The sequence below is a fragment of the Populus trichocarpa genome, chromosome 1, assembly GCF_000002775.5.
Source record: "Populus trichocarpa isolate Nisqually-1 chromosome 1, P.trichocarpa_v4.1, whole genome shotgun sequence".
Lineage (NCBI taxonomy): Eukaryota > Viridiplantae > Streptophyta > Magnoliopsida > Malpighiales > Salicaceae > Populus > Populus trichocarpa.
This window is the reverse complement of record NC_037285.2, coordinates 14,078,011-14,097,175: the sequence shown is the minus strand read 5'-3', so window position 1 is coordinate 14,097,175 and position 19,165 is coordinate 14,078,011. Positions and strand designations below refer to the sequence as shown.

Genomic DNA, 19,165 nt, shown 5'->3' with positions numbered 1-19,165 from the left:
CAACCCTTGTTTATTTTGGTGGACTCAGGCAGCACCCATAATTTCATTAGCAACCAAGTTGCAGAAAGGTTACATTGCAGACTCACCAGCATTAAGGCCTTAATTGTACAAGTTGCTGACGAAGGACTCATGACTTGTTCTTCTGTATGCAAAAACTTTCAATGGTCAATGCAGGGGGTCTCCTTCGAGACTGATGTGTACACATTAGACCTCCAAAATTGCGATATGATCTTGGGCATTCAGTGGCTGGCTAAACTAACGACCATTGTTTGCAATTATGAAGAGATATGGATGGCATTTATGTGGCAGGGCCAAGAAGTTTGTATCAAAAGGGACAACTCGGTACCAGTGGAGACTATTCGAGTAGAGCAACTCAAAGGCCTGTTGTGTAGCACCAGATTGATAGCCGAAATTAGTCTATGCAGCCTACACAATGTTGATGGTACATGCAACGAAGAACAACCAATGTCCACCAAGTTACAACCCTGTGCTCTTCAGAATACTAGTTTGGCAGCTCTGCAGGAGGACTACCAAGAGATTTTTGAAGAACCTAAACACCTGCCACCACCTCGCAGCCATGATCACTAGATACCCTTGAAGGAAGGTACTAATCCAGTAAACCTCTGACCCTACAGACATTCAAGTTTACAAAAGAATGTGGTAGAAAAGATGATTCAAGAGATGCTGGATTCAAGAACTATTCAGCACAGCCCTTTTGCTTCTCCCATAGTTCTAGTCAAGAAGAAAGATGGGTCCTGGCAGCTATGCATTGACTACAGGGCACTGAACAAACTAATAGTGAAGGATAAGTTCCCTATTCCCCTAATAGACGAGCTCTTGGAAGAATTGGTTGGGGCCACTATCTTTTCTAAGATAGACCTCAGATCGGGTTACTACCAAATCAGAATGTCTCATGAGGATGTTCACAAGACAACATTCAAGTCGCATAATGGGCATTACGAATTCCTGGTCATGCCCTTTGGGTTGACTAATGCCCTGGCAACATTCCAAAGTCTGATGAACAAGATCTTTTAGAGTTACTTACGAAAGTTTATCCTTGTATTCTTTGACAACATCCTCATCTACAATAACTCCCTGTTAGACCATTTAGGCCACTTGAAGAATGTGTTTGAGATTTTGAAGATTAATGAGCTGTATGCCAAGGCCAGTAAATATGTTTTCTGCAGCAACCAGGTTGAGTATCTTGGCCACATTATTTCTTCAGCAGGGGTAGCAACTGATCCGTAGAAAATCAAGGCTATAATAGACTGGCCTATTCCAAGCAACATCAAGCAACTTAGGGGATTTCTGGGGCTCACGGGGTATTACAGGCGATTTGTCAAGGGCTACAACACCATATGCAAACCATTGACACAACTACTACAAAAGGATGCCTATAGATGAAATGACATAGCAACCACAGCCTTCCTTCAGCTTAAACACATCATGACTAACCCACCAATGTTAGCATTACCGGACTTGCATAAACAATTTGTTGTCGAGACAGATGCCAGCAGCAAAGGCATGAGGGCAGTTCTGATGTAGGAAGGCCATCCCATTGCATTTATCAGTAAACCGGTTGGACCTAAACAACAAACTCTCTCCACTTATGAAAGAGAACTATTGGCTATTCTATTGGCTGTCACAAAATGGTGTCACTATTTATGGGGTAAGCATTTCACCATCCGCGCTGACCACATTAGCTTAAAATATTTGTTGGAACAGAAGGTGACCTGCCCCTCACAGCATGTTTGGCTGGCCAAACTCCTCGATTTTGACTACGAGATTGAATTCAAGAAGGGGAAAGACAATATCACGGCAGATCCACTTTCTAGGGTGACTTGTGCTGAGTTGAGCACCTTAACAGTTTCTACCATTGCCACCACGATTATGGATGAAATCAAGGCAACATGGGAAGGTGATCAAGCTGTCCAAACCCTCATTCAGGAGCTAATCAGGGATCCCAATTCTTATCCCCACTACTCGTGGGTTAATCACTTATTATGCAGAAAAGGGAAGATAATAGTGGGCTGCAATGTGACTCTTCAGACTCAACTCATTGCCTTGTACCATGACTTAGCCGTGGGAGGCCATTCTGGAGCTACAGTTACAGTCAAGAAGGTGGCTAATGGGTACTACTGGAAAGGGCAACAGAAGCATGTCAGACAATATGTTAGGGACTGTCCCATTTGACAATTGAATAAAACAGAAAACACTCGCACATCAGGGTTGCTGCAACCACTACCTATACCACAGGCCCCGTTCATTGATATTAGTATGAATTTTATAGAAGGGCTGCCTTAATCTGAAAGCAAGGAGGTCATCTTCGTGGTCGTGGACAGATTCAGTAAATACGCACATTTAATGGCCATTCCCCGTCCGTATACTGCAAGTATTGTGGCTAGAGTTTTTCTTGATAATATTTACAAGCTATATAGACTGCCAGCCACTATTGTCAGCGACAGAGATGCAGTTTTTTTGAGTCTCTTCTGGGAGGAACTCTTCGCCAAACAAGGGGTAAAATTGTGCTACTCCACCGCCTACCATCCCCAGTCAGATGGGCAAACGGAGGTGGTTAACAAGTGCTTAGAAAACTACTTGCGCTGCATGACAGGAACTTCACCAGCTCAATGGGTCAAGTGGCTGCCATTGGCCGAGTGGTGGTACAACACTAACTACCATACAACTACAAAATCTACTCCCTACGAGATCATTTATAGCTACCCTCCCCCGCTACATATTCCATACATTACAAGGGATTCTCCAGTCGAAGCAATAGATTCATTTATGTCAAAGAGGGAACACATGCTAGTGACTATCAAGAAAAATCTACAGGGTGCTCAAAATAGGATGGTTCAGTTAGCAAACAAGCATCGGAGTGAGAGATCATTTGCAATAGGTGAACTGGTATACGTCAAACTGCAACCTTACAGGCAGAAGACTCTAGCTCACAGATAGTCTCAGAAACTGGCTTCAAAATACTATGGCCCCTATAAGGTTTTAACAAGAATTGGTACCGTGACCTATAAGCTACAACTACCCAACTCTGCAACCATCCATTCAGTATTCCACGTGTCTTTTTTAAAGAAAAAGGTGGGAAATAGGGAGGTTCTCTCCACACTGCCCTCCTTGCTAGCTGAACCCACTCTCCAACCTCAAGCTATCCTGGAGCGACAAATGGTCAAGTGAAACCACCAAGCAGCCACTCAAATGCTCATCCACTTGGCAGGTCTCACACCTGCTGAAGCCACCTGGGAATTTACCGATGATTTGGTTCATCAATTTCCTCAGTTTGATCTTGAGACAAGGTCCATCTGAAGGAAGGGCAATTGTTGCAAGAAGAGATAGGATAAATAATCTTAAGGGAGGGAAATTTAAATAACCATTAAGTCAAACGGTGCGTTTTGAACATTTCAGTTATAATCAATGTTATGCGTTTTAATATTCAAATGTAATGGCCACGTGCTAGGAGGCACAAACTCTAGAATCTTAAGAAGGAAAAAGCTGTTATATATAGTGCATTTTGTTGCTAGCAGAGACATGAAATTATAATGATATAACAAATTCTTTAGTTTTCGAAAATACACACACTCTCTCTCTCTCTCTCACCCTTACTCCTTCTTCTGTTATTCTTGCCAAGCAATCTATGTATTTCTCTTCCCTTGCCTTCCATTGTTATCATCTTCTTATTACTGTTAAGTGATCGTCTTCTTAACTGATTGCTTCAGATATCAGCTAAGTTAACTGTTTCTTGCAGTAGCATCCGTAATCTTTTATTTTATCTTTAACTATCTTTTTTTTTCAATTGTATTAATTTTTTTTTATCATACTGATGACTGATTTCTTATATTTTTTTACAAGCAAACACAATTAAAAGATGTAGGATTAAAGTGTAAAATGTGTTGGCTAATCTAAAATTAGCACAACAAAGTTCTTTTTATCCCTACATTTCTATTTTTTTTTATTGCAATCCTTTTAGTTTCTAGAAGTCTCACTTCGATCCAAAACTTCATTTTTATTTATTTTCTAGTTCTTTATATGAGAGAAGAGAGAGAAGGTTGTTGGATTACAATGATAAAGAAAGTTGTTAGTTTGTCAAAATTTGACAACAAAATGGTTAATCTTGATTTTAATTAATAGATTTTATTTAATGAGAGGAGTTCGATGGTGGTGATTTTTTCTTATAAATATGCCTGAAAATATAGACCGGGTTCTATTTAGATTTTTTAGCTTTGATTAATTTTTGTTTATTTGAGTGATTTTGGGGTTAGTAAGTGGTTTATATAGGTTTTTCTAGTGTTTTTGGGTAAAAATAGGTTGAAAATAGTTTTTTAAGCCAAAACACCCCTCCATTTATTTTCTAGCCAACACAATGATAGATAAATTCTGGGCAGTGCCTAAATAGGCTAAAAGTTGCCTTTTTTTTATTTCTAAAAAAAAAGAAAAAAAATGAGTGACTTCTAAGGAGAAAACTAAAAAGAATAGTCGTGGGCATAAACTTCCAAGCCCAAGCATAACGGGTTTTCTCTTATTAAAGCCATGTCAAAGGAAAGTTTCTCTTAAATTGACAGTCATTACTTTGACATTTAAAGTCAACAAATTATATACCTTGTACAACTTTGACAAATTTTTTTGTAGTAAATCTTTCATTTAATTAGGATATATTAGATGCAGGTTAGCAATATACAATTTTGTATACGGTAACTTTGCAGATCTAAAGGCTAAAATTAGCTCAATTTATACTTGGAAATTCTACACCAAGAGAAAGTAGGTTTTTTCCTCAAAGCTCTATAAGTTTATCATGGAATTAGAGCCACAATTTTGAATATTCATGTGTCTTTTGCTCTAAAGCATAGTTCAATTCTCCATCCTTAATTATTCTTTATGAGTTCCCTCGATATCATGTCACCAGACATGTCTGATGCTTTCTTGATTTAGTTCAATGGCAAAAACCACTTAGCCTGGTTTTTTTTTTAATTAAAAGCAACGGTTTATAGGGCTATGTTGATGGAAGCAACCTTGCTCCTAATAAAGACAGACTAAGACCTGTACGCTAAATGGGAAGTCAAGGATGCCCAAGTCATGGCATGGATTATTGGATTTATAAAGCCCGAGCTTGTCTTGAACCTTCAACCCTCCAAGACTGCTATTGAGATGTGGACTTACATGAAGAAGCTGTACAGTCAACACTACATTGCTTGACGGTTCCACCTGACTTGAATTGGTGACACTTTAATAGGGAAATCTCTCCATCAAGATTTTTTAATCTAGCTTCATGAATAATTGGGATGAATATACTGATGTTGTGTATGCTACCTTACCGTCTAAAGACCTTAGTTTTGTTCAATCTATTTATGAAATTACTAAGAGACTAGTTTCTTATAAAACTGAGATCTAGATTTGAAAGCACCTATTCCAATCTTATAAACTGAGAGCCTGTCCCCTCCCTAGATGCATGTCTTAATGAGTTGTTTTGTGAGGAGTAGTGCCTCCATACTTAAATCACTATAAAGCAACATAGCTCAATCTTTTCTCTTGTTCTCTTGGCTTATGCAACACAAGGTAAGCCAATAAGTAGGGACACAAATATTTTCTAGTGCTTTTGTTGCAAAGGATTTGGTTATTTTCCTTCAAACTGTTTCAAAAAACTATGCAACTACTATAAAAAGGATGACCACATTATCAAGGAATGTCCTACCTGGCCCTTAAAGAAATCTGAAATGGCATATTCAACCCTAATTGGCTCTTCTAGTGATAGTTGATATGTGGATACAACACCTATGATATAAAATGCTACCGGCTTTGTTCAATATATGATTGTTGAAATGATCCAAAAAATGATCATTTATGCATTATCTAGTTTAGAACTCTCATGTAAATATTTTTCTACATCTCCTCCTTGGTATTTTGATTTTGCAACTTCTAATCATATGACAAATAATGTTAAGACTCTTACTAATGTGGACAAATATTTTGGAAATCTCAAGATTTATACCATTGACGACAGTTCTTTACCTATCACAATAATTGTGATGTTTCTTCTTCTTTAACTAATGTCTTTTTCTCTCCTAGCCTTGCAACCATTCTTGTTTTTGTTTGCTAGTTAGTGGAAAAGGATTGTAAAGTGGAATTATCTAAATGTGGTTATGTTATGCAGGATCAACAATTAGGGAAGATGATCATGAAGGGGGCTAAAATGAGACATCTTTTTCTTCTCCATTTACCTTTATCTTCATGATTCTCATTACCTTATGTCACTTATAACTTTGTTCATATTGATTGTCGAACATGGCATAAACATCTTGACATCCAAACTATAATGTAATTCATGATTTGTTAAATTCTAGTTTACTTGGAAATACAAAGTCACCATCTTTTAGCGTTGTTCAATTTGAATATAATTTTTGCAGGGTATAAAAGTAAAATTTTACCATTTCCTACCCACACACCAAAAGTACTCCAACCATTTGATATAATACACAGTGATGTATGGGGCATGGCATTATTTATTCCTCTGGCTTCAAAAGTATTTGTCACTTTCATCGACGACTATAGTCGATTCATGTGGATTTGTTTTTTGTGTTCTAAAAGATATGTATTTTTTGTTTTTAAGCTTTTCCATGAACATATTCAAAACCAATTTTCTACCAACATGATAATTCTATGACTATCAACATAGGAGCAGAGTGACATGAGGATACCCCACCTACGCTAAGCCTTAAACACACTTATCATAAAAAAATTATATAATATAAGCAACATCTCGTAAACTTTCAAATGTTCTTTAAAATCAATAAAAACAAATAATAATCCATAATTTTATTACAATATCAAAATCCAATGTTTAACTAAAACACTGTAATAATGGAACACTCTAAAACATTAAAACAAAACTAAAAGGAAAGTCTCGTCGAAGCAAGCAAGACATACCAACAAATGAAGTAACATATACTCTCAACAAGTTAACCTGCTAACGGATGCTAAGAACCTGAAAAATAATATTAATAAAGAGGGGTGAGTTTAACTAACTCGGTAATGAAATAACATTTAATATACATCATAGATGCAATAGAAGTATAAGAACTAAAACATATATGTACATACATATTAAACATAATAGCATATGGTAGTGGAATAAAAGTCAAATAATAGATAATAGATGAAACCCTAAGGTTCTGATAATAGATAGGTTTGTGGCCCGATAACTATGAGAGGATCAGTCACCACATGTTGGTACCTCATTCACCAGCTAGGTATACAACCATGCATATAGACTAACTACTCTCCGTTAGTATAAAGTTTCTAACAAGTATCTCAATATCAAAACATAACAAATATTCACATATTTATAAAATTAAATGAATATCATATCGAATAGAATTTAATTTAACATAATATAAATGCAATTTCAAGAGTAGATAAGTACTCAGAAAATAAAAAAACATATATAATAATTCAAGAAATAATCAGTTGTACTCATCATCTAATCAATATATTCATATTTATATTACATGTATATTAAAAATTATCTCACTCACTTGAAAAACAGAGAAAAGACAACAGATGCAGAACTAAAGATTATTAAGGATCTTTAATAGGAACGTTAGCATAACCTATAACAGACATAAAAAACACTAAAAAAATAACTCAAAACAGATAACATAAAAGATCTTAACTCTAACATTAGAGACCAAAATGCAATTATAAAACCAAAATAGATCCACTTGATTGATCTTGAACTTATCCCAAACTAATCGAACATAAAATAACTGATCAACCGCCATTTCTCAATCAACCAAAAATAAACCAACCGATTGGCCATCACCATCAAGCCAACTAGTCAGTCGGTTCAGACTAATTAGTCGATCGGTTCATCGAGATTCCAGAATCCTGATATTCTAATCTTTTAAAAATTATACAAATCCTTAAAACTCAAAATTCTAGTCCTCACTTAATTCATTTTAATCCAAAATTAACATCATAAACATCAATTATACCTCTTAAATCATCCATATATCAAATCAAATCAAATCAATATACTAAACATTATAAAAATCCTAAAACATTTTTTTAGTCCATTAACTATTAAATCCCCAATTGAAAACAACAGAAGAGGAAGTCATGATACTTATTTTTTCAACCCTTCTAAAACTCAAAAGTTGAAGTTTAGATATAATTGAATTTTTGGTATATTTAGGGGAAAAGTCACAGCAAGGGAGAGAAAAAGTGAATAAGGGTAAATCAATTCTCGAGTATATAGGTTAAGTTGGGTTCTTGGGTTTGTGTCTGATGGCTAAAACATGGGTCTTACATTGACAATCAAGGTGAGTAGATATCTCACTTGTTTCAGGAACTTTTACAAACACATGACATAATCTCTCAATCATTTTATCTTTTAACCTCTCAGCAAAATAGGGTGGTTAAAAGAAAAAACCATCACCTTCTCGATTTTGTCTGCACCCTCTTATTAGAGTTATTTATGCCCTCTTGATTCTGGTGTGAAGTCCTTTCTGCTATTGTCAATCTTATAAATAAATTGCCTTCTCTCTTATTGCACCATAAATATCTTTTCACTCAATTATTTGGTCATACTCTGAATTATCTAACCTTTGTACTTTTTGTTATGTGTTATGCTCACCTTTCCACACACAAACACACAAAACTCATTACCTGATCTATTAAATATGCTTTTCTAAGATATTCTATACAATTGAAAGGTTTTCTTTGTTATGATCCAAGTATGTGTTGTATTTAGGTTTCTAGAAATGTAATCTTTCTAGAAAACCAATATTGTTTTTTCACTTACCATGCTCCTATTTCCTTTTTATTTTTTGTTTTGTCCATGTTTACTAATCATCCTGCAAATGCGGTAACTTCTAAGCCTTTTCTAGTGTACCAACAGTGACCTCTCTGCCCATCCACTTGGATTCTGGAACCTCTTGAGACCCCTCCAACTAATCCCCTAACTATTGATCTTGTTCTAACAACTTCACCTACTCATCTTAGACATAGTACTGATGTAGGTTTTGTTTCGATACTCGTTTATTTTTTATAACCACCGTGTCTTCTATAATTATTCCCTCAAGTTATAAACATGCAATGATGCATGAATGTTGGCGAAAAGCTATTGAAATAAAACTTTTAGCACTTGAAGAAAACCATTCTTGAGATGTTGTTATGTGTCCCTCTATGAAACCTATTGTGAGTGAGTGTTTTTTATTAAGATTTTTTTATGGATCCATAGACCGTTACAAGGCTCAATTAATGGATATTAATATCAAGAGTATGGCCTAGACTATGATGAGATATTTGCACTGATAGCTAAGATCACCATCGTGCGTATAATTATAACCCTTGTCACCTCTTAATCCTGGCCTTTACATCAACTAGATGTTAAGAATGCATTCCTACATGGTGACCATAAGAAGAAAGTTTAAATGAAACTTCCTTTTGGTATGTCCACTTCATCACCTAATGATGTCTGGAAACTAAATCATTCTCTGTATTGTTCGAAACAGGCACCGAGAGCATGGTTTGAAAAATTTTAAACCAACATCCTCAGCTTTTCATTCATTCAGAGTCAATATAACTCCTCTTTTTTTCTACAAAAAACACCTAATGAGATAGTTGTCCTCTATATTTATATAGATGACATTATTGTCACTGGTTATGATATGGTGACCATCTCTAAGATTAAAAAATTATTGAATATATTTTTCATATGAAAGATCTTAGGCAACTCCTTTCTTGAGGTTAGAGATTTAACGTTGGCTTTAAGGTATCTTCTTAAATTAGAACAAGTATATTTAGGATTTGGTTCAATTAACACGACCCACATACAATTCCCATGGAAATTAATGTGATGAGGGGAGCTTCTTGGTGATCCCACTCTCTATGTGAAACTAGCTGGTAGTCTTTTCTACCTCACCATCATTCGACCCGACATCTGTTATGTTGTTCACACTATTAACAAGTTCATGCAACCCCCTGACATCTCCACCTTGCTATTGTTTGCCACATCATTTGATACATCTTTGGCACACCTATTCGTGACTTATTCTTCTCTACTAGTTTTTTAATCCAATTACAAGCCTACTGTGATGCTGATTGGAAAATCCATTATCGGATGATGTTTGTTTCTTGGCAATGCTTTTATATCTTGGAAATGCAAGAAGTAGGATTGCATCTCCAAGTCATCCATTAAGGCCGAGTACCATGCCATGTATGCTGCCTGTTCCGAGATCATCTTATTACATGGTCTCCTCACAGAGCTTGGTTTCTTCCATATTCACCTTACTCTGCTACATGATGAAAACATTAATGCCATCCAAATTGCTGTTAACCCTATCTATTACGAGTGCACGAAGCACATAGAGGTTGACTGCCACTCTATTCGGGAGGTCTTTGACCACAAAGTTATTACTCTTCTACACATCTTCACTACTTAACATATTGCAAATATCTTCACCAAATCCATGACATGTTAGCACCATCATTTTTTTGTTAGTAAATTTATACTTGTAAATTTACCAGCATTAGTTTGAGGGGGGTGTCAAAGGAAAGTTTTTCTCAAATTGACAATCATTAGTTGAACTTTTAAAACCAATAAATTTTATATGACAACTAAGTTCTTTGTTATAAACCTTTCTTTTAATTAGGATATACTAATTGTAGGTTAATAGTAGATAATTTTGTACATGGTAGTTTTGTATATCTAAAGGCTAAAAATCAACTTATACAATTTGTACTCTTTCTATATAATGAGAATTTCTCCACTTAGAGGAAATAAGTTTTTTTTTTTTCAAAGCTCTCTAAGTTTATCAGGCTAGGTACATGGACATGGCTAGGAAGGCATATGCGTTTGGGTCCTTTTTAAAGGACTAGACATGTTGGGCTACCTAGGCTCACGTACCTGGCTCGTTTTTGTTTTTAATTTTTAATTTTTTTATTTAAATTTAAAATTATTTTTTTCTTCAAATTAATTAATTAAAAATATTAAAAATATATTATTTAATTAAACTCTTAAATTAACAAAGAATAAAATTTTATATTATTTTATTAAATGACGTGTTTTTGAATAAAAATACATCAGTATTTTTATAATATTAATAAACCTTTTATTTTACATCCCATCATGATTTTTTTTTTTTAAATTTATCCGTTACTTTTGTAATAGGTTTTTTTTTTTGCTATCATATAATTAAATAACAGTTATTTTAGAAAAAAATGATGTTATTAAGTCCAGTCGAGTCCATAACTTGAGTCACGAGCATGATGGATTAGCTTGGGTTGACCCAAGTCGATTAAAAATATCATCCCATTTATTTTTGAAAAAATTATAATTTTATTTACATTAAATTTTGAGTTCACGGTCAAATTTCTTCTTGCAAATAGAAAAGATAATAGCAACACTTGCACAATTTATTTTATATTTTAAAAAAATTTAGTTCGACTTGCAGTGAAGCACGGCCAGTTACCTAGTGATATAACTAATTCAATTAAACTTTATGTATAATTATTTAGACTCTAAATATCAAACAAATTAATTCAAAAAACATTTAAAATATATTCATTTATAAGAAAATCAGAAGAATATATGAATAGTGAAAAGTAATAAATATAATCCGCAAGAACTTATATATTGAAATGTATGAATATTAAAGTACCAAACCAGTTTTCATCAATTTAAATTTTTAATAAACATATCCCTCATTTTGAAGCAATTGCTGATATTTTTTTAGATGCAATCAAGTTAAATATAAGAGACTTGCAGCAGTAGGGCTGAGCATTTCCGGTTCGGTCCGGTTTTGAACCAAAATAAGCAACCAAACTGAATTTTTTTTTTTAATTTTGTGAACCCAACCGAACCGAAAACCGGTTCAAACCAATTAATTTCGGTTCGGTTCGGTTCGGTTTTTTTTCCTTTCAAACCGGTTCAAACCCAATGGTCCTTTCTACTTCTCCTGCAACCTCATACAGTAGATCCCAAGTTGCTAGAGGTGAAGACCCATTGACATTCAGACTTCCACGGCTAGATCCTTGTCTACAACTGCACTTGCATCCAACTACACATAACGTTGATGGAGACGATCCAGACAAAACCCAACCTTGCAAATCAGGCAAAAAACCCAAGACCCGAACATCAGACCCAGAAAACATAATCACAGAAACCAGAGCAGGTCGTCCTACTTTAAAAAAGAAACATAAAGGAAGCAATACCTTAGTCTTTTCGGTGCTGCAAGGGGGGTCGTTTCTCTTGAAATCATCTTCAAGGGCGGAGTGAGCCGTTTGGTGAGTTAACTCAGCCAAGTAATCTTCTTCGTCACTCTGTGTCTTAGTAGAGCCAACGACGACCAACTTGTTCTGCTTTGATTTTTCACCAGCCAGAGAGTAAAGAGAGAGATGCAAAGAAGGGAGGGGAGGGGAGGGGGGCCAACCAAAAAGTAAAGTGAAAGTAAAAGTGGAGAGATGCAGAGAAGTGAGGGGAGGGGGTGGGCGGCAGTTGATAGTTTAATGTTATTCTAGGGTTAGAAAGCATGGTATTTATACTTGGTTTTTTTTTTTTTAAGTGGTTGCTGGTTGAACCGGTTCGGTTCGGTTCGGTTCAATCGGTTTCAGACTTTAGAAACCGAAACTGAACCGAACCGGAATTTTTTTGTGATTTTTTAATCGGTTAATTCGGTTTTTTTTCGGTTATTTTTTTTTTCCGGTTTTCTCGGTTTAATCGGTTTATTGGTTTTTTTGCTCACCCCTATGCAGCAGCATCTGCTGAGGCTGAGCAGATAAAATGGTTTCCAATACACTCTCCAACCACATCAATATATTAACATTAATATATCAACACGTCAAGTTATCATCCACATCAACATGTATTTGATGAAATCTAATAAGAACAATCACTAAAAAAAAAAAAACATTACACACTTGAGCAACAAAAATAAAGGTAAGGACACTTAAAATAAAAAAAATCTTGAACACCAAATATATAATATTCTCTTGTTATTGTGGTAAATTGTTTGTTTATGGCTGATTATTGGAAGCCATCCGGAGCATACTTCTCCAAGGATTCAAAAAGGCATTAGAGCATGGATTGGAGCCTCGCATGATTCCTGGTAATAAAATGAGGAAGAAATGTCATTCTCTTTCAGCAGAAAAAGGGAAGCAAATCCATGTCGAGTATTTTTACCATTCATGGGCTGCAGTACACGGCAATTTCAAGGCTACTCGTAAACTCAATCATCAACAAACCATAAAGTCATCAAGGGTTGTCCTTATCCGAGAAAATACGTTGTCCAAATATTGGCAAACTTCACCATGTGGACTGAGGCGGATCATAGCATAATGACACTTGAAAACTTCCAGCAAACTATATGGTTATAATGCTTACATAAAAAGTAGTGGTGACTGGTAACTAAACAACAAGAGGGGTGCGGAATAAATCATTAAGGTAAAATAAGAATTGCAGGCAGCATATCAATGTAATCTAGAGCACATATTGGATACTGATGAATTATGGATATTTATAAGGCCTCTATAAAGTGTCGAGAATTCGGAAAATCCTCAAATTTAATCCAATATATTTTGATCCTTGCCTAATTGTACGATAAAGGGTTTCTCTTTCACATTTCCATATTTTGTTCAGATGTGTACATAAAGAACTAGAGTCCTTTTAACTAGCGTGCCATGGGCAAAAACTAGAGTCCACTTTGAAACATTAAGCCTTCATGTGCGTGTCCAGTCCCCAATATGAAGTCTCTGAAGTTTGAACTTATACCACGAACACAGGCAACTGACTGCAACGCAGAGAAACCCAGGAAAAATATGCTACATTTCTCAGAAACCACAGAAGGCCATTGGATCACCAGAGCTTTGTTTTAACCCAAAAGAGGAGGAAGACAACTCCTAGCACAATAGCAACAGGGGCCCATTTTCGAATTAAGGCCTGCACTCAAATCGTGTAAAGCAGATCATAAGTAAATTTCAAGTGTATGTACTCCATGCAATTATGTTTCAGCATTTGTCAAGAACTAAGCAGTAACCAATGCCAACATTTATCACAAAACAAGTATAATAAAGAAAATTATATTAAAACAAGCATGGAGAAAATTTTTGAATTCCAACAAGACCTATAGTTAAAGCCCTTCAGGAAACAATCCTGAAACCCAATTCTATCCGAAAAAATTAACCAAAAAAATATACTCTATCTGAAAGAAGGAAACTAACTACTATCAAAGGTAAAGCACAGTGCATAGAGCCAGCCTAACGTGCAAATCTCACAGAAATAGTGGAGCACCTAACTGATTTTAAGAACATAAACCACAACAACCTATTCTTCTAAAATCTTTTTGGTCGCAATCCCATGGTTTACCATGGACAATAACAAAAATAAAAAAAATAAAATAAAATCACGGGATCAGTCTTATGAAAACAAAATATAAAACACTTGAATGTATCATAGATATTCTAAAACCAGTTGTTTCCTTTTAAAGGACATGAGAATGATTCTCTGTTTAACCATAATATGCCAAATGGATCTCAGTTGCAGATGCTTTCCACAAGACTCTATGACACCAACAATAGGATAAAGTTCACTGCCATTTGAAAAACAGATAAAGGCCACTTGTGCCCCAAGACTTCTTCAAAGAATTGTCAAGAAGGTAAAGAAAACAAAGGCCCTAAAATACATGACAACCTTTTTCATGAAAACCCTTTCATACAATTACATTGGTGTTTCCAAGAATTTGAGCGTGCAACCTTTTGGCAAATAATAATTTATGATTTCAATAGTACTCAAGCAACCTTTTATTTCTTTATTTTGATAGGTAAGAATTTGCAACCCAAGTGGTACAAATTAAATTTAGTCATAAAAAACCTCCACAATATATAACCAAATGGCCTCCAAAAAAAGGCCAGCTGGTAAAGAGCACATCGGATAAAAGCATACAAATTGAGATCAAGTTGCTGAAGTGTCAGTTGGATTAACACTGTATGTTAACTGCTTAGCAAATGAAACTAACCTGTCGATTCAAATCTCTTGCCTTTTCAGCATATATGCGAGATTCTGATGTTAACCGACTTGACATTTGACTGACCTCTGCATTGTCACCAAAGATGCAAGAGAGAATTTTGTGAATATATCGAGTGGGGGATGAAAGGTAAGAATGTAGCATCTTTTATCCAAGTGAAAGAAAGGAATGATTAAAACACAAATGATGAGGCAAAAAGCAATTGATGCGTGTAGCATGTCACTCACATGTAAATACAAGGAACAAGTCTTATTTGGCCAAAATCAAATATAGAAGAAACACGATTTGGTTAAGCTTAATAATTTACGAATTCAGTGCGGTTTTTATTTTTTTTGCATTACAACCTACTTTTTAAACTAATTTTCACCTGAAAAAGATCAAATTGATGTTTTTAGGTGTTTTTTTAATGGTTTTGATGTGCTAATGTAAAAAAAATCTAAAAAAACATCATTTTAATGCATTTTCAATTGAAAAGCACTTCTGAAAAACACTCTGCACCACAATACCAAACACACACTCATTGATGAAGAAAAAAGTTCTCTAAAAAGGGATAAATATGATTCCCTGCAAGAGTTCATATATTTGGTGTTCTATCCTTGCAGAATAATGGCAAGCCCCAAAAAATATGGTTTGAGTACAATTTCTAAGTGGAGATATGTGACCAAGGAAAATAGGTGATGCATTCCACCCTACATCAATAAGTTCCTATTACTTTTGTCAGCTTCATAATAATCAAAGGACTAACTTATTGAACAAGGAAAATGCATACATCTCTATAGCATATAATACAGATACCAGCTGACATCTCTAGAGCATATAAAACATCCACATAGCTTGTTAGTATATCCCAGTTGAGCATGCTTATATAATCATCGCCTAATCTAATTAATACCGCATCTAAACATATATAAAAACTCATAAACACTAATATATTCATTTCAAGTATAGACATGGATCATGTTTTACTTGCACCATAATCATAAAATCGATCAATCAATCTTACGGTCCAGCTTTTCACCAACACCCAAAACTTCCTGCACATTGCGAGTCATTATTTGGTGGACTTCATACAGCTCATCATTCAACTTTGCAACGTTCCGCTGGGTGCGGGTGTCCTGATACAACTTCTTTGTTTTCTGTATGAAAGTATCTTAAGAACATAAAAATGAAAAACAAAATCAATCCTAGTAGAAGTGCCAAAGAGAGTGTAAAGGAATTTAAATATCTGTAAGAACAATTTTATTTCAATAGGAATAAAAACTTACCAAATTTAATGAAGGCATATGGTCTAGCAGCAGTTTCAATTTGAGCCCCATTGACACGTTCAAATTCATTCTTAAGGTCTTCCAGGTATTGAAAGGCAAGTTTCTTAGGATAAGAGCGGTCACACATAGTAAGGTAACAAACACGTCCTTCAATGATATAACTACTCAGGTGAAGGAAAACATCTAGTCTGGTTGACTTTAAAAATAATAAGAAAGCAGAAATCATGGAATAAGTTTTACAAGATACAAAAAAAAAAAAAAAAAAAACCCATAAATCCCACAGTTCAAAATTCAGAAAAAGGAACGGACCATGTGAATTGATAGTATCAAGTAGCATAACATGAACATAAATTAGGTCATTAGGGAAACATAAATAAGATATTGGACTTCTGGGCATAACTAATAAGAGATTGCATGATTATGCCGTAGGTGTAGAATCCTTAACGAGTTGGAGGAAGATAAACTAAAAATAGGAAAGTTAAAGACAAGTTTACGCATGCTTAGCAAGTCTAATAAAAATGTTTAGGAGCAATATACATAAATGTCAGGCTATCAAGAACAAACTTCCAAAGGTTATGAAATGAACAAATAAAAATAAATTGCAGGATACTGGAAAACATAAGGACCAGTTTCAACGGACATCCTCGATGCGTCATTGTGGCCAGATGCAAGGTTCTTGAAAAGTGCCTTGACCTGCTGCTTGTACATTTCAGCATCTTTCACATCACGACCATCATCCAGTCCCTCTGCTAGCGGAAGTCCATCAGTAACACGCGCGATCATTGTCAGCTTCACCATCTTTACTTCTTCACTCCCTCAGATATACAAAATAACTGCATTATGTTAAATTATGTTAAAAATAGAAAACCCAGATCCATTAGAGGCCAAACAAGCAAATTTGATCAAGATTCTGTCTTTAAGACCAGTATTTAATTAAAAAAAGAAGAAGAAACATTCCTTAAGCTAAACTTAACATCGAAGCATCAGGACGTAAATTATCTGAAATCTAAGAATTGAATCATATCCATTAAAGTATGTTCAACAAAAAAAAAAAAAACCGTGATTCAGTTTCTGTAATTGCCTTCTATTTATAAATATATATATAAAAAAAAAACAAGTGAAAAGCCATTATTAGAAGGAAAGAAAAAACTCACAACAGAAACAAAACCTCCAACCTTCCTTTTATAACTCAACATAAAATAAACAAGATCCCTGCGATCTATCTTCACGAACCGAACAAAAAAACCCAATTAAGACCCCATGAAACAATGCAATCACACGTTTATAAACCCAAACTGAAACCCATCAAATCATAATTCAAGTATCAAATGAGCATGCAAGAAAGAAAGAAAGAATTACCTGATTATAGCATGTGGATTTGTGGTTTCGGATTAAAGGATCCGAGGAACAAGAGACTATGATGGTGAAAATATATGTACAATAATAAATAAATAAATAACAAAAACAAAAGACAGATCGAAGAGAGGGCAGTTGTTATATTATTAAGGTAAGCTGCAATTTCTATTTGTCTGTCACGAGTAATTCGAAGATGGTACACAACACGAAGTAAATACGAGGATCTGGTCTTTCTAGGCTTGACCCAGTCTCTGGTATTGGGCTTGAGTAACAAGGGTCCATGAAAGTGTATCACAGCGCCGTTCGTGGACACCTCCTTTCCCTGGTCTTAAACCAAGCCATCAAAGGTATGTACGCTCACATCTTTATATTTTAGATTTAACAAGTTTGTTTTGAAATAGAAATAACTAGATTGACTGCCTGCGCTTTGCTGCGGGTGATTTTAGATTATGAATGAAAATACAGTTGTTTTACCAGAACAAAAATAATATCCATGAAAAATAATAATTGCTAGGCAATGATAAAAAGAACTGTAGCCAGGTATAGTATCAAAGGTTTGATAATATAAATAAAATTATAAATAACAACAAAATGCAAATAAGTTGATAGATTGTTGGGCACTGAAAGAACAATGTTGTTTGAAAATTATATTAAAATTACAGAGGCAGCAATTATCTTATTGTTTTAGAAATCGTAATCCAAGTCATTAGTAGAGAAATTGCTAGTGCTAGTAAGAAAATGAAATAAATTATGTCAAAAAAGAGAGGAAAGGATGTGTGAAAGGGGTGTGCTGGAGGCATGTGTAACATAAAATAATATAGAAGAATAACTTGTAAAATAAAAGAAAAAAAGTTTGCTATAATTTGATTTGATTCTTTAGGTAATGTTTTTTTTTTTTAACATGTTAAATAGCTTCCACAAAAATATTTTTGGTTTTTATGAAATTTAAAGTTGAAAATTCGGTCGATATTTATGAATTATATAAAGTTAAATGTGTGGATGAGACAAGAAAATAAAAATTTAGCATATTTATTTTTTTACATATTTTATTGTTACACATCTTATTTTTATCGTTACACTAATATGTGTTGACAAAATCAAATCACATGACCGCTAATAAAGATAAAAAGAAAAAAAAAACAAAGAACAACATAACAACCATTGACAAAACATGAAAAAGCCTTAAATCCAAGATCACAAAGATCTGAATTGACAATGAACATAATTCCAACAAAGACAAATTGACATAACCCAAAAGAACGTATTATGCAAGAAAAAAAATCAATAGCACAGTCAAAGCAAAGCAAAGTTGAAAGAAGAAGAAAAAGGTAATAAAGTGAGGCCAGTGCGTAAAAAAATGAAGATGAAAAGGTAATAAATTGCATGCCAAATGATGATTAAAAACTCCTACTTTTAAATCAGAAAATGAAAACACATTCTGGTGAACCTATATAAGGCTTACGTAATCCTATCCTAAATCCATAATTAAATTTCATCTTTCATAACTGCATCATCACA

At 34.6% G+C, this 19,165-nt stretch overlaps 1 protein-coding gene across 1 annotated transcript; it reads right to left on the bottom strand.

The window, feature by feature from the left end:
* Window positions 1-13,500: 13,500 nt before the first annotated feature.
* Window positions 13,501-17,954, bottom strand: LOC18094700 (25.3 kDa vesicle transport protein). Its single transcript, XM_006369053.3, has 6 exons — window positions 17,651-17,954; window positions 16,902-17,124; window positions 16,292-16,452; window positions 16,030-16,176; window positions 15,018-15,094; window positions 13,501-13,942 (listed from the first exon to the last, which is right to left on the bottom strand). The coding sequence occupies exons 2-6, from the start codon at window positions 17,087-17,089 to the stop codon at window positions 13,859-13,861; spliced, it is 657 nt and encodes a 218-aa protein (XP_006369115.2). The 5' UTR covers window positions 17,090-17,124; window positions 17,651-17,954; the 3' UTR covers window positions 13,501-13,858.
* Between the last annotated feature and the right edge of the window lie 1,211 nt (window positions 17,955-19,165).